The sequence below is a fragment of the Dendrobates tinctorius genome, unplaced genomic scaffold (genome assembly GCF_039654945.1).
Source record: "Dendrobates tinctorius isolate UK_male_01 unplaced genomic scaffold, ASM3965494v1 ptg000024l, whole genome shotgun sequence".
NCBI lineage: Eukaryota > Metazoa > Chordata > Amphibia > Anura > Dendrobatidae > Dendrobates > Dendrobates tinctorius.
In genome coordinates this window covers 5,679,107-5,695,091 of record NW_027361692.1, presented here as the reverse complement: position 1 = coordinate 5,695,091, position 15,985 = coordinate 5,679,107, and the positions used below count along the sequence as shown (strand labels likewise).

General features: G+C 40.1%; 1 protein-coding gene across 3 annotated transcripts in view; it reads right to left on the bottom strand.

The window, feature by feature from the left end:
* COL12A1 (collagen type XII alpha 1 chain) overlaps positions 1–15,985 on the bottom strand; it is a 221,073-nt gene that overhangs the window by 173,440 nt on the left and 31,648 nt on the right. For 2 of the 3 annotated variants that reach the window (XM_073569320.1, XM_073569322.1), the window contains exons 9-13: positions 15,036–15,326; positions 14,291–14,893; positions 12,930–13,202; positions 11,663–11,935; positions 11,259–11,531 (exon numbers count right to left, since the gene is read on the bottom strand). The exons of the other annotated variant lie outside the window; for it this stretch is intronic. In XM_073569320.1, the coding sequence (XP_073425421.1) occupies positions 11,259–11,531; positions 11,663–11,935; positions 12,930–13,202; positions 14,291–14,893; positions 15,036–15,326 (1,713 nt within the window). The remainder of the gene's footprint in view (positions 1–11,258; positions 11,532–11,662; positions 11,936–12,929; positions 13,203–14,290; positions 14,894–15,035; positions 15,327–15,985) is intronic. 3 annotated transcript variants of the gene reach the window in all.

Genomic DNA, 15,985 nt, shown 5'->3' with positions numbered 1-15,985 from the left:
CACTGTTTGGGCGCACGGCAGGGCTCAGAAGGGAAGGAGCGCCATTTGACTTTTTGAAATGAAAATTAGCTCCAATCATTAGCGGACACCATGTCGTGTATGGAGAGCCTCTGTGTGCCTAAACTTTGGAGCTCCCCCACAAATGACCCCATTTTGGAAACTAGACCCCCTAAGGAACTTATCTGGGTGCATAGTGAGCACTTTGAACCCCCAGGTGCTTCACAGAAGTTTATAACGCAGAGCCGTGAAAGTCAAAAATATTTTTTTTTCCTAAAAAAAATATTTTTTAGTCCGCAATTTTTTATTTTCACAAGGGTAACAGGAGAAATTGGACTCGAAAAGTTGTACAGTTTGTCCTGAGTACACTGGTACCCCATATGTGGGGGGAACCAATGTATGGGCACACGTCGGGGCTCGGAAGGGAAGTAGTGACATTTTGGAATGCTGACTTTGATGGCATGGTCTGCGGGCGTCATGCTACATTTGCAGAGCCTCTGATGTGCCTAAACAGTAGAAACCCCCCACATGTGACCTCATTTTGGAAACTAGACCCCCCAAGGAACTTATCTAGATGTATGGTGAGCACCTTGAACCCCCAAGTGCTTCACAGAAATTTATACCGCAGAGCCGTGAAAATAAAAAATAATTTTTTTTCCTCAAAAAAAATTATTTTTAGCCGGCAATTTTTTTTCCACAAGGGTAACGGGATAAATTGGACCACAAAAGTTGTTGTCCAGTTTGTCCTGAGTACGCTGGTACCCCATATGTAGGGGATGACCACTGTATGGGCACACGTCGGGGCTCGGAAGGGAAGTAGTGACATTTTGAAATGCTGACTGATGGAATGGTCTGCGGGCGTCATGTTACATTTGCAGAGCCCCTGATGTACCTAAACTGTGGAAACCCCCCACAAGTGACCCCATTTTGGAAAATAGACCCCCCAAGGAACTTATCTAGATGTCTGGTAAGCACTTTGAACCCCCAAGTGCTTCACAGAAGTTTATAACGCAGAGACGTGAAAATGAAAAAATCATTTTTTGTTCCACAAAAATCATTTTTTAGCCCCCAAATTTTTATTTTCCCAAGGGTAAGAGGAGAAATTAGTCCCCAAAAGTTGTTGGGCAATTTTTCCTGAGTACGCTGATACCCCAGATGTTGGGGTAAACCACTGTTTGGGCACATGTCGGGGCTTGGAAGGGAGGGAGCATCGTTTGACTTTTTGAATGCAAAATTGGCTGGAATCAATGGTGGCACCATGTCGCATTTGGAGACCCCCTGATGTGCCTAAACAGTGGAAACCCCTCAATTCTATCTCCAACCCTAACCCCAACACACCCCTAACCACAACCCTAACCCCAACACATCCCTAACCCTAATCCCAACCCTAACTATAACCCTAACCCCAACACACCCCTAACCCTAATACCAACCCTAACCACAAGCCTAACCCTAATCCCAACCCTAACCCCAACACAACCCTAAACCTAATCTTAACTCTAATCCCAACCCTAACCCTAATTCCAACCCTAACTCTAATTCTAACCCTAACCCTAACTCCACCCTAACCCTAATTGCAACCCTAACCCTAATTTCACCCTAACCCTAACCCTAATTGCAACCCTAACCCTAACCCTAATTCCACTCTAACCCTAACCCTAATTCCAACCCTAACCCTAATTCCAACCCAAACCCTAACCATAATTCCAAACCTAACCCTAATTCTAACCCTAACCCTAATGGAAAAATAAAAATATTTTGTTTATTTTATTAGTTGTGCCTACCTATGGGGGTGATAAACAGGGTGTTTATTTACTTTTTTTTCATTTTGATCACTGTGAGAGTGATCAAAATGAATGAATGGAATCTGCAGCCGCAGATTCGAGCGGGCGCACTGCGCATGCTCCCGCCATTTTCCAAGCTGGCGGCGCCCATGATCCAGGACCGTGGGACACCAGGAGCGACAGCGGCACTCGGAAGGTACCGGGGGGTGATTGGAAGCTGGGGGGTGATCGGAAGCCGGTGTGGGAGCCAAGGGAAGGCGGGGGAGCAGATGATGACAGCAGCGGCACATCACCACTTTCATTCAGTGGTGGGGGGCAGATCGCCAGTGGGGGGGTCAGATAACTGTCTCCAGCCATGTCTGATGCTACTGCAGCATCGGCCATGGCTGGTTTGTAATATTTCATCAAATTTCATTGATGAAATATTACTATCGCTCTGATTGGTTGCTTCACTTTTAACAGCCAATCAGAGCGATCGTAGCCACATGGGGGCGAATCCACGCTCCCTGTGGTGACGTACAAAGCCCCCTGTATCTGCGGGTCAGGTGACCTTTCATTGACCCCGGTCACCCAACCCGCAGGGGAGCTTTGAAGTCATGACACAGCATATGCGTAATGGGTCGGATTGGCACCGACTTTCATGACGCACATGCTGTGTCACAGGTCGGGAAGGGGTTAAGAATACCAATTTGGTAGGGAAAATGCCGATGACTGACAGCAGATACTACAATTGACTGTATCAGTAATATCAACAGACATAGAGTCAGGGGCAGACATAAAATTGATATCAAGCAACAAGATTACATCACACAATGTACAAGATATACACCAGAAAGCCTATTATACTTATATATCAAAGCATTAATAAATAGTAAAGCCACAGTAGATACAATGGCATAATGCTATATAGAAAACAGACAGTGACTATGTAAGGGGGTGACAGAGGCCGCCATGGCCTTTCCTTCTCTAAACAGTGTTTGCATTAAATATGAGCTGCTTCATAGAGTTTTCTGAACGTTAATGTATTTGTTTACTGCTATTATAATGTGCATGCACTTTACATCTATTTTGTACAAGATTATGGAAATATATAAAAGATAGAAAAGGACAAAATTGGGAATAGATTAGTGGGGCACAATAGAGGTAGGAAATGAGAGTCCCAGAATAAACTTAGTTGGAATAAGGGTTTTTCCAGGTTGGGAGGAGTTAGAACTGGGTGTAGTGTAGAGCAGTGAGATATAGTGGTGAGACTTCCTGTTTGAGGAGGGACAAGTGATGTATCATACACAACAGATGGGACATTGTGTTTCCTTTGTGGGGTGCCAGGGTGTGGAGACACAGCAGCTCCTCCTCACGACTACGACGCTGGTCACCTCACAACTACGTAAAGTGTATAAATGTAGTACCTAATGTGCCAAAGTGATGATCTAAGTACACATAGAATGTAAACAAATCCCAGATTTATGTACTTAGTGTAGATGGTCCAGAGTCCATCATAATGCCACTGTGAGGGAACAATACCCCAAGTGTATCTCCAAAAATGATGACTCCTCAGGGTTCACAATCTGTGACAGAGAGTAGAGAGAGAGGAGACAGCATAGTAGAATGATTCAGCCCTTAAGACTCAGTAAGGGTGCTCAAGGAACAACCACCAATCTGTTTCAGCAAACGCTGTAATGGGATAACCTTCACTGCAGCTCTTCCAGGACTTTCATACAATGAGGTAATATTTTAGCTCTGATGTCTGACCAGAGAAAACTCACATTGGACAGACAAACAGACTAATTTAGACAATTTTGGTTGGATAACACTACAACACTTATTGAAGAATGGAGCTTCTTTTCACAGTTATAAATTTTGAACTTTAAAAAAAGGACAAAAAATTGCATCAGTCCGATGTCATAAAAAAGCGGGCATAGCTGTAGTGACAATAGGGGCACTAGGTGACGCTAGGTATTTCATGCTACTAGTCTATTATGCCACTAGTTCTATTAAAGCAAAATAGCTCATGAAACATACTATCTCACAAGTATCACCTAGCAGAGGCGATCCTGTAAGTCAATGTCTGACCCTTTAAGTACCAAGCCAGAAAAAACATTTATAGACAGCCTATTTTGGGGATAGTTTTTTACTGTACTAGAGAGCTCATTTGTAATTTTTTTAATGGTATTTTCCCTATAAAACTGCATGATCAACTGGTCTCCCAAAGGATTTTCAAACCTGGAGAGCTATTTCAAGAAAATTGTTTCACTATTATTATTTATTATTTTAGCACCATTTATTCCATGGCGCTTTACATGTGAAAAGGGATATACTGTACATAAAAACAAGTAGAGTAATCTTACACAATAAAAGTCACAACTGGTACAGGAGGAGAGCGGGCCACTATGACAACACATGTCCATATGCCTTATTAGGGCATATACTGTAGATGTTATAGTCAAGGTGCCCAATTTGTGACACTCCTCTCTAGGGCAAGTCCAAGCATTTCATAGATGGATATTTATGTGACTGTCCATAGCCTCCTCTAAGTAATCACCTTTGGTAAAGTAGTCAGCTCTTTTTAAAAAAGATTTTGCATTCAAGAGGCAATCCTTGCCAGAGTATTTCCCATTTAAGTAACATTTTAAATCAGGCAAAAAACACCAAAATGAAGTTTCCATGCCTGCGCTCCAAGCAGGTTATGTAGGTAAAGAGTGGTGCAATTTTTCATTTGTTGCATCCAGGGCTTGGCACTCACATGCCATTTTGAAATATAAGGTTATTAACATGTTTTGTAATCAGATGACACATTTTTAAGAGGCATTAACTGGGTTACTCTCAATTCTGCCTACAGCAATGGAAAAAGAGAAAGTATTCAACCTCTAATTTCATCTCAGTAATCAACATCAAGACTGATTTAATATATTAACAACTAAAATGTATTCTGTGTTTGCTTTTTTAAATGTGTGCCCTTAGGTTGTAAAAAATGAACTTGTGCCAAGATTCTTCTAACCACCTCCTCACTCTTGGGAAATTCGATTACTAAAACAGTAGCATTAAAAAGCAGCCACAGATTATTGAATTCCGAGTTCTTCTGCCTGTAATTTCCATTACGTTTCTATTTGGGCCCTGAAAAGTTTGGTAACAATGAGTATTGTAGGACTATTAAAGTTGGACAAACAGGGAAAGCTGCCTGCACTTTTCATTAGCATTGTGCATTGAAAAGTTAATTGGATGCCAGCTACCACAGAAAATAGAACATATGAGGCTTTCTGTCCAAAAGATTAAAATGAAAATGACTGTCCACCTCCAGCATATCGGGTTCCATTTTCCCCTCAGTTTAGAGTGCCTGGAAAGAAAGCACGGTCAGCTAAATTTGTGTCTTCTGTTTAAATCATCAGTCCTAGCATATATTGTAAATGGTTGCTATACAATGAGACTTCTTTAATTTCCTTCTGTATATGAATTTCCTGAGTAGACCAAACATGCCGCATGATAATTGGCTGTAAACTCTGTTTAACAAATGGCAAAGTATTTGAGATAGTCAATAGGTTAACACTGATCTCTGGTTAAGGGACATATATTATTATTGATAAATGTTGGCATAAGCACATGACATATGCCAATCATCCATAATTTAACTAAATTACCTGCCTAAAATTATTAAGTCCATCATGTTCCATCAAACATCTCTGGTTAGTCAAGGTGTGGACTCCACAAGAACTGTTAAGGTGTCCTCAGGACTACAAGACAAAGGCATTAGCAACAGATCATTTAAAGGGGTTGTATGCTTAAACTATATTGTTGCAAATGTGTGGGAGATAGAATTTTCTGACACTAATATATTAGTATTATAAGATCTCCTTTTCTTGTTAATGCAACCTTTTTACAAATTGAACAGAATGTCTGTTACCAAAGTGGCTGCCATTGATTGAGAAATGACCAGATTTGTCCACCAGCCTCTGAAACTGAACAACACTGTGCATTCAAAATCAGAGGAGATCGAACAGATCTAGTCACATGCCCCTCCATTAATAGTCATTTTGTGGACTGGAGAGCTGTGAACACTCTAAGGAAGGCTACAACAATAAATGCAGGAGGAGAACCTGTAATATATATATATTAGTGCCTCAAAATCATGTTTCCCCCAACAGATTTGCTAAATATAAACTGTACAACCCCTTTAAGGCTGGTTTCACACTTGCGGTTTTTTTTTCGCTGTTTTTTTTTTAAAAACGCACCCAAACCCGCAAAAAAACACACACAAACGCATGATGCGTTTTTTATCTGCGCTTGCACTGCGCAAAAAAATGCGAGTGTGAAAGTAGCCTAACTCCTGTAATTTGCAAAGCAGCTTTTATAGATCGGCCTCGCTTTTCAAGATGCTAAATCAGAATGAGATCTGGGGAATTCAGATTACAAGTCACCACTTTGAACTGTTTATCAAATTCCTAAAACCATACAGTGTGTCAGAGCACATTATTCTGCTGAAAGAGGTCACTGTCATTATGGATTACTGTTATTATGAAAGGGTGCACTAACATTATAACATTGTCAGCAGAACATTGTCTGGGTCTGCCTCATTTCCATAGTGCATTTTCTTGCCATCTTTTAGCCAGGTAAGCAGCCCACATTCAGTCACCCATGGGTTGTAAAGGAAAACATGATCCATCAGACAAGAACATTTTCTTCATTGCTCCATGGTCTAGTTCTGAGCTCACAAGCCTACTGACTGTACATTTGTGGTTAGCATGTAGCTAAACATCTTGTCAATGCAATACCTTTCCATCATAGCATGCATCAACTTCTGTGGGCATGGTCATTATGGACTTCATTTTGCTCCTTTCCAGAGCCTTTGCCATCCATAACCCTGATACTGATTTTACAGCTGGCCTTCTTTTCATGTACTGGGAGCACTTCACAAGTCCTGCTATTTTGGACATTTGCTGACTGAGTAGTCCAGATGGCACAGTTTTGTTCTTGTCAATGTTAAACCATTTATTCTCTTTACAATGTATCAACTTCATAATTTACTGTTCACGTGCTGCCTCCCGTATCCAACTATTGTATAGAGACAATGGCAAGTAATTCATGTCAACTGACAGTGGTTTTATCATTATGGCTGATCGGTATACACACCCACCTAAATGCAATTATATGTTATGAAAATGAAAATAAATTATACTAATTCTGCTAAAAAGTATATTATTTTCTGCTAGTTTAACAACCTGATTTGTGTTTGAAAGCTATACTGTACTCAAGGGTAATCCGAAGAGCAAGTGTTTGCCTTCACGCTACATCACATTTGAGTCTTATTCAGAATGTTCAGTTTAAAGAACTTGCTATAAAAATAAACAGTTGTGTGGCTTCCATCAAGAATTGCTACGTATAGTCATAGTAAAGCTCCCTAGGCATAGTAAAAGTAACTCTACATAAAATTAATGAGTAATTTTGATTCTATAAACTAAAATAATATTTAGAAAAAAGTAGTTTTATAAAGTCCAGCCTTCACCAAAATCGCAACACTATTATCCTGAAATCTCTTTTTATCCCCTTAGCGACAGAGCCAGTTTGCAGCTTAATGACCAGGCCAATTTTTACAATTCTGACCACTGTCCCTTTATGAGGTTATAACTCTGGAACGCTTTAATGGATCCTGCTGATTCTGAGATTGTTTTTTCATGACATATTGTACTTCATGTTAGTGGTAAAATTTATTCGATAAGTCTTGTGTTTATTTATGAAAAAACAGAAATATGGCAAAAAAATTTAAAATTTTGCAATTTTAAAACTTTAAATTTTTATGCCCTTAAATCAGAGAGATGTGTCACATTAATTTCTTAATAAATAACATTTCCCACATGTCTACTTTACATCAGCACAATTTTGGAAGCAAAATTTTTTTTTGTTAGGAAGTTATAAGGGTTAAAAGTTGACCAGCGATTTCTCATTTTTACAACAAAATTTACAAAGCCATTTTTTTTAGGGACCACATCATATTTAAAGTCATTTTGAGGGGTGTACATGACAGAAAATACCCAAAAGTGGCACCATTCTAAAAACTAGACCCCTCAAGGTGCTCAAAACCACATTCAAGAAGTTTATTAACCCTTTAAGTGCTTCACAGGAACGAAAGCAATGTGGATGGAAAAAATTAACATTTAACTTTTTTTGGAAAAAAATTACTTCAGAACCAATTTTTTTTATTTTCACAAGTGTTAAAAGAGAAAATCAACCACAAAATTTGTTGTACAATTTCTCCTGAATACGCCGATACCCCATATGTGGGGGTAAACCCCTTTTTCAGCACACGGCAGAGCTCGCAAGGGATGGAGCACCGTTTGACTTTTTCAACGCAGAATTGGCTGGAATTAAGATCGGATGCCATGTTGCGTTCGGAGAGCCCTTAATGTGCCTAAACAGTGGAAAACTCCAACAAGTGACCCCATTTTGGAAACTAGACCCATTAAGGAACTTATCTAGATGTGTGGTGAGCACTTTGAACCTTCAAGTGCTTCACAGAAGTTTATAACGTAGAGCCGTGAAAATAAGAAATCCATTTTTTTTCCACAAAAATGATCTTTTCGCCCCCAAATTTTTATTTTTACAAGGGTAACAGGAGAAATCATACCCCCACAGTAATTATGCGATTTGCCCTGAGTACGCTGATACCCCATATGTGGGGAGGAACCACTGTTTGGGCGCATGGGAGAGCTCGGAAGGGAAGGAGTGCCATTTTGGAATGCAGACTTTGATGGAATGGTCTGCGGGCATCATGTTGCGTTTGCAGAGCCCCTGATGGGCCTAAACAGTGGAAACCCCCAACAAGTGACTCCATTTTGGAAACTAGACCCATGAAGGAACGTATCTAGATGTGTGGTGAGCACTTTGAACCTTCAAGTGCTTCACAGAAGTTTATAACGTAGAGCAGTGAAAATAAGAAATCCATTTTTTTTCCACAAAAATGATCTTTTCGCGCCCAAATTTTTATTTTTACAAGGGTAACAGGAGAAATCATACCCCCACAGTTGTTATGCGATTTGTCCTGAGTACACTGATACCCCATATGTGGGGGGGAACCACTGTTTGGGCGCATGGGAGAGCTCAGAAGGGAAGGAGTGCCATTTTGGAATGCAGACTTTGATGGAATGGTCTGCGGGCATCATGTTGCGTTTGCAGAGCCCCTGATGGGCCTAAACAGTGGAAACCCCCCACAAGTGACCCCATTTTGGAAATTAGACCCCCTAAGGAACTTATCTAGATGTGTGGTGAGCACTTTGAACCCCCAAGCGCATCACAGAAGTTTATAAACGCAGAGCCGTGAAAATAAAAAGTCTTTTTTATTTCCACAAAAGTGATTTTTTAGACCCCCAAAGTTGGTAAATAGTGGAAACCCCTCAATTCTTGCTCCAACCCTAACCCCAACACACCCCTAACCCTAATCCCAACCCTAATCCCTAATCCTAATTCTAACCCTAATCCTAGTTCGCCCTAACCCTAACCCTAGCCCAACCCTAACCCTTAACCCTAGCCCAACCCTAACCCTTAACCCTAGCCCAACCCTAACCCTTAACCCTAGCCCAACCCTAACCCTTAACCCTAGCCCAACCCTAACCCTAGCCCTAACCCTAGCCTAGCCCTAACCCTAGCCTAACCCTAGCCTAACCCTAACCCTAGCCTAACCCTAACCCTAGCCTAACCCTAACCCTAGCCTAACCCTAGCCTAACCCTAACCCTAGCCTAACTCTAACCCTAGCCTAACCCTAACCCTAGCCTAACCCTAACCCTAGCCTAACCCTAACCTAACCCTAACCTAACCCTAACCCTAGCCTAACCCTAGCCTAACCCTAACCCTAGCCTAACCCTAACCCTAACCCTAGCCTAACCCTAACCCTAGCCTAACCCTAACCCTAACCCTTATGGAAAACTGAAAAAAAAAATATTTTTTTTATTTCATTATGTGTGCCTATATAAGGGGGTGATAAACGGGGGGGTTATGTACTATTTTTATTATTTTGATCACTATGATCGTTTATCATAGTGATCAAAATAATGAATGGAATCTGCCAGCCGGAGCCAGCAGATTCCCGGCGGGCGCACTGCGCATGAGCCCGCCATTTTCAAGATGGCGGCGCCCATCGGATGACGCCGGCGGGCGCGGGACCACCGGGAGGGGACGGAGGACAAGGGAGAGGTACCGGGAGGGGACCGGGGGGATCGGGGACCCTATTTCGCTATCCTCTGATGTGCGATCACATCAGAGGAAAGAGAAACTAAATGTAAAATCGCGGCTTTTTTTTTTTTGCGGTCTCCGTTATAGGGTTAATAACGGCGATCGCAAAAGTGGGGGTCGGTAAAAACCGACCGATTCATGTTCTCTGGGGTCTCGGCTACCCCTGGCAGCCGAGGCCCCGGAGAAAATCTGACACTGGGGGGCGCTATTCACTTAAATCACAGCGCCGTGAATTAACGGCGCTGTGGTTTAAGTACCCTTAATTACCGCCGTTAAAAGGCGTATCGGCGGTCGTTAAGGGGTTATACAGATTCAAACATCTGTTTGGACCCAGAAATCTGGGGCATACAGCAGAGATGGATCAGAAAATAAACTTAGCAATCAGGTTACAGTTCTTTTTTTTATAAGGCAATGATAGCAGGTATCTGGGTTGGTGGTTGGTAGGTAGGTTTGTAGTTACTGTTTTGTTTTCTTCCTCTTATGCTCTTCATGACCATAAGAAGAACAATGTAACAAAGATCTTTTTGAGGTCACTGTATTTGTAGACAAATGGTGATACTTGAAAGGAATGTGTCGCCACAAAATGGCCTTTTGTTTATACAATTTTTCTGTGTAATATCAATTTTAGCAATGATTTTTTTCCATAAAATGATCTATATCAAAAATAAAATGGGGCAGTTGTAAACTTGTATTTCACATTGTTTCAGGAAATACACATGTACATTAACAGCAACAGACTGACTCAGGCACTATCTTTTGTATTGAAGCATCTAATGAGCATGTGCAAAAGTCACTGAAGGGAAGGGGAGCAGGAGCAACTATGATATCACTTATTGTGAATTGTGGATCCTGAGTTATCAATTGTGTATAGAGGTGTTACCTGACATTGTAATCCTGCCTGTAAAACTGCTGTAAATTCTTCCTGAGAGGATAGGAAGTATGGGTCTAATAAGGCTCCAGTGGCCAATATGAAAACTGAGCTTTATTTAATTATTTATTATTGTAGATTGTGATATGGAAAAAAGACATATATTTAACACAAAAACTTGATTGAAAAATAGGTAATTTTCCAAAGACACATTTGTTGAAATAGCTTGAACACAGCCTTATATTATTCCATAGGAAGGAGATCATCTGTAGCACTGGACAAAAACTACATTTGAAACATTGCAAAAAGTAATTCACTTGCCACAAAAATTCCTTTATAAACATCATAAAGCTACAACAACCAGAAAAAGAAACATAACAAAAATAGTTCTTACCATCAAGCGTAGTTCCTTCACCGGTGACGGCAGCTCCAGCTCCTGATCCATATAAAGCATTTACAGACAGGGAATAAGCTGTACCAGCATCCAGTTCTTTTAATACTGTATCAGTTACTGTTCCTCTCAGTGTGACCTCTTTGGGCTCCCCTCCTGCAGTTGGCACATAGGTTACAAGGTATTGCTGTACTTTGCCTGGTGCTGCACCCCAGGATAACCTCAAGCTTGATGTGGTGGCATCATAAACTCTCAGATTTCTTGGCTCTCCTAATACTGTATGTAAGATAAAACATGAGCCAATGTTAGTAATAATAAAACACTACAGAGAATTTTTATCATATTTATATGAAATTAGAAGATGTAAAAAAATACTAATGGGAAGTAGACTAAAACAGGTACTGTACCTTCCTCAGTTGCTCCATTTCCTAGTAAAGGTTTCCCTGGACCTGAGCGATATTCAGGTGTGACAGACACCTGGTACTTTGTGTCCGACATAAGATTCTGTAGTGTCACGGCTATTTCATTCCCTGGAACTGTCACTTCTTTACGTTGTCCCCCAGAAACTGGACGGTATCCAATCCTGTACCTTAAGACATTGCCAGGAGCTGGTGACCAGCCTACCTTAAAGCTATCCGTGGTCTCATCACTTACTATAAGGTTTCGAGGTGCTCCTTTCACTTTAAAAGTAAGGTGGAAAGAAGGAGAAATGTATGAATTTAATTTAAGAATCATGTGAAAGGTATAAAGAATTAGAAAATCATTTAAAATCATAAGTATAAACTGTGTCATAGGACTGAATAATCAAACACTTGTATGATCTCTCCATGTTTGCGTGGGTTTCTTCTGGGTACTCCAGTCTACTCCCACACTTAAAATAATTTAGATTGTGAGTCCCAATGGGGACAATGATGAAAATGTCCATAAAGAACTGTGGAAGATGATGGGGCTCTATAAATGAGTACAATAAATAAATAAAACACTTTTCAAAACCCCTTTTTATACATAATGGCTTTTTAATCTAGATTTGTCAGTGCAAATCATTGAACAATAAGAGTTATTTAAGTTAATAGAGTGCTTCACTTTATGAGGTCTATCACAACTTTATGTTGAAATGTCAATTGCTGCCAAAATGTTTTAGTATACTAAAGACTAAAGATACCTCCCAGCAAGAATTTAATAGAACATTTTGACAGGCTGACTCATCAGACTCTTTTCAGCTGTCTTTTTGTAAACATGGGTGTATTAAAATACTTTATGAGATACTATTATATCATTATTTTGTTATGCTTCTCAGCCACCTACTTTAATTTCTAAAATATGCAGAAATAAAGACAATGCCCTGATATATCTACGCAGTTTTGATTCAAAAGTTACAGGGTTTATGAAGGTCATAAAAAATAAGAGCTATTTCAAGTGAATGGCCTTGATTCCCCCTACATGATAACTCATTTTAGTTTTTGATAAGCAAACAAAAGATTCCTCTCAAGAAATGTTCCATCCAGCTCATATTCTTGTTACTTGAGTAATAAGATCATTCTCTACTAATGGTTTAACGTACTCAAGGTCAAAAAAGAGCTCCAGGCAACCAAAGGACATTCTGGTGAACCCAGACTTTGACATTATTATGATCCCTAAAGGTCTAAGAGTTTTTTATGTCTTGTGTGCAATTACCTTCTAATGTTGTTTCCTCTCCATCCAAAGGAGGACTCTCTCCTTCTTCATAGTCTGCAGAAACTGAAACAGCATAAGTAGTCTCTGGAAGGAGATTGGAAAGAAGAGTGGTGGTAGTTGTCCCTGGAACAGACACTATGATGTCTTCTCCACCAACAGCCACTTTGTACTTGACAAAGTATGACAGCACATCTTCACCTGCTGGTGACCAGTGTACTCTAAAGCTCCTGGATGTGACTTCGGAGAAAGTTAGATTCTGAGCAGGCGTTAAAGCTGTAATGATACCAAAAATAGACTGACAAAATTAGAACTATCATTGATAAGTGCTTTTAGTGTGTTTTTTTGTTATCAGTGGGGCTTAAGGCATAAAAAGTTTTGTGTCTATATGGATCCTAAGATGTAAATTTATCAGTGGAAGTCAAAGTTAAAGGGAATCTATCAGTAGGATCCACCCTATTAAGCCATGTACATGGGTATGCAGATCATGGAAACTTGAATAAAATTATACCTTGATATATGCAATCTGATGTCTTTGGGCCCTTACAGATTGCTTTTTTCCTATGTTCCGTGGCTCAATCGGTGGTCATGTCTGTACCCCCTGCCAAACATGATTTGAGCCTATACGCCAACATGGTCACTGACCATGATGATACAGATGAAGTCACTGTGTGCTCTGTCATGCAGTATTTTTGGCCATAGACACCTATTCGAGGGGGGAACCAAGACATATTAAATATAGTCATATATGGCTGAAAATGATGCATGACAAAGCAATTTGGGTTCTGCATAATTATAGTCAATGGCCCCAACGGCATATATGCACAAATCCGTTTAATGAGGGAGGAGGGTGGGACGTAAGCCCCAATGAGGCAACTGAAAGTAGGAAAAAACGCAATGTGAAAGGGCCCTTATTCCATAGAAATCCAAATCTTTCTTAATATGTAAATGAACTGTTAGATCTATGGGCCGGATATAGATCTCTCTTAGAAGCTGACTCAAGAGCTTATTTTAAATGAAAGGGGGAGTTACCAGTGTGAGATATGTAGATCAGGAGAACCAACTGTCAGCCATTAAATGTCTCACACTGGTAACTTCCCTTTTATTTAAAACAAGCTCTGGATGCATATTCTCAGTGAGATCTATGTCTGGCCCATAGTTCTTAAGAGCTCATTTACATATTAAGAAAAATGTGCATTTCTATGAAATAACATGTCAGATCCCAGATATCAAGTTATCATTTTATTCAAATTTTTGAATTCCTTTAACGGCTAAAGAGAGCATAGTCTTTTGATGATTTGCTTAGGCATGGATTGTACAGGTACTGAGAGTACAACATCCTTTTATGTCCATTAAAAACTTACATTTCCTCTTTATTGTTTGGAGTTCTTGTTCAATACGAAGACAGATGGATTGAGTTAGCTCAAAGGAAATTCTTTGAAAGGCATCAAAGTCTTCTACTGTGTAGACATGGGTTTCAGCAGGTGGAGAGGCAATTGCTTCCAACTCAGTTCTTACTGCATCTTTAACACCAACAGCAAAAATCTCCACATCTGAGTTTCTCAACTTTATAGCAGGGTCTTTGAAGGCATCGGAAGACTTTCCATCAGTAATGAGTATCATGACTCTTGGGACGTTTGCTCTTGCTCCCTTGCTCTCAACAAACACCTTTTCCCTGACAAAAGTCATAGCCCTTCCGGTGTTAGTAGAGCCCCCTCTATAAGGAAATGTATTTACTGCTTGAAGAATATCTTCAATACTGTCATACTTGTTCAAAGAAAATTCTGTATATGGATCTCGGCTGTACTGTACAAGACTGATCTGGACTTTATTGGGTGAGATGTCAAAGCTTTTAACTAGCACTTCCAGGAAGGCTCTGACTTTTGCAAAATTTACCACTCCAATACTATAGGAGCCATCAACAAGGAGGACAACATCAGCTTTTATATCCACTCCGCCGGAACATTCTACAAAATACAATACCATCATATGTTATAGCTTTTGGACATTATTGCAGGGAAGCATAAGTCAAAAAATATTGTTTTTACTTTGTATGCTTTGGGAAACTTCTTTACACAGGAAGGTAAACAATTTGAGTCAATATCTTACCTACTCTTATTTTCGTTGCCTGGGTTTTTTCCAGTGTTGAGATTGGCTCACTTGCTGTGAGTTCTTTCATTGCAAATACATTAATCTGGTACTCTGTATCTGGGGAGAGATCCTTTAGAGTAAGACTTGTAGTTTGAGGGCCAACATTCAAGGCTTGCTGTTTGCTTCCTGCCAACATAGGAATAAGCTGAACTCTGTAGCCTGTGATTTGGCTCGGTGAAGGCCTCCAGGTGATCTTCATGGATTTAGAAGAAATTTCTGTGACCATCAAGTCTGAAGGAGGATCCACAGCTGAAGTTTAAAAAAGGAATAAATAGATTAATAATATTTGAATTTTGTGGAACTATCCACACAGATGTTCTGAAGACTGCAGATATTAAAAATGAAATAGTATACTGTTAATATGTTATAGACAGTTAAAATTAACATGTTTTTCTACTGTTTTGTTCAGCCTGTGCTTGCTACTAACACGTGTTCTTCCAATAAAATGACATATCACTGCAACTCAAACTGTTTATATGGTCATGGTGCTCTCTGAAAGATAATTTATGGATTTAGCTATGCAATCTATTTCCTGAATGATAAATTGGTCTTTTAGTTTTTATGCAAATTAGGCGTAAGTGCTCTAGGAGTGCCAATGCACATCTCAAGGCTCTGACTCCATTGATCATTTACAGGTCCAGCCCTGTTTAGGCAAACCAGTAAGCTGCCAGTCAAGCAGAGCATGGTGGTGTGGGGTAGAGTATGGAGTTTGGAAGGCAGAGGCTTGGGAGGTAATGTGGCACGCCCAGAGCACTTAAGCCTCTTTTGCAAATAAATTAATACAGCATTTCTTTAGTCAAGGAGCAACAGACTGTCTCAGTAAAAGTATGGATATGATTATCATTCATAGAGCAAAATGATCATATAAACAGTTTGGTGGCCTGTCTGAATACAATATGGCCTGATTA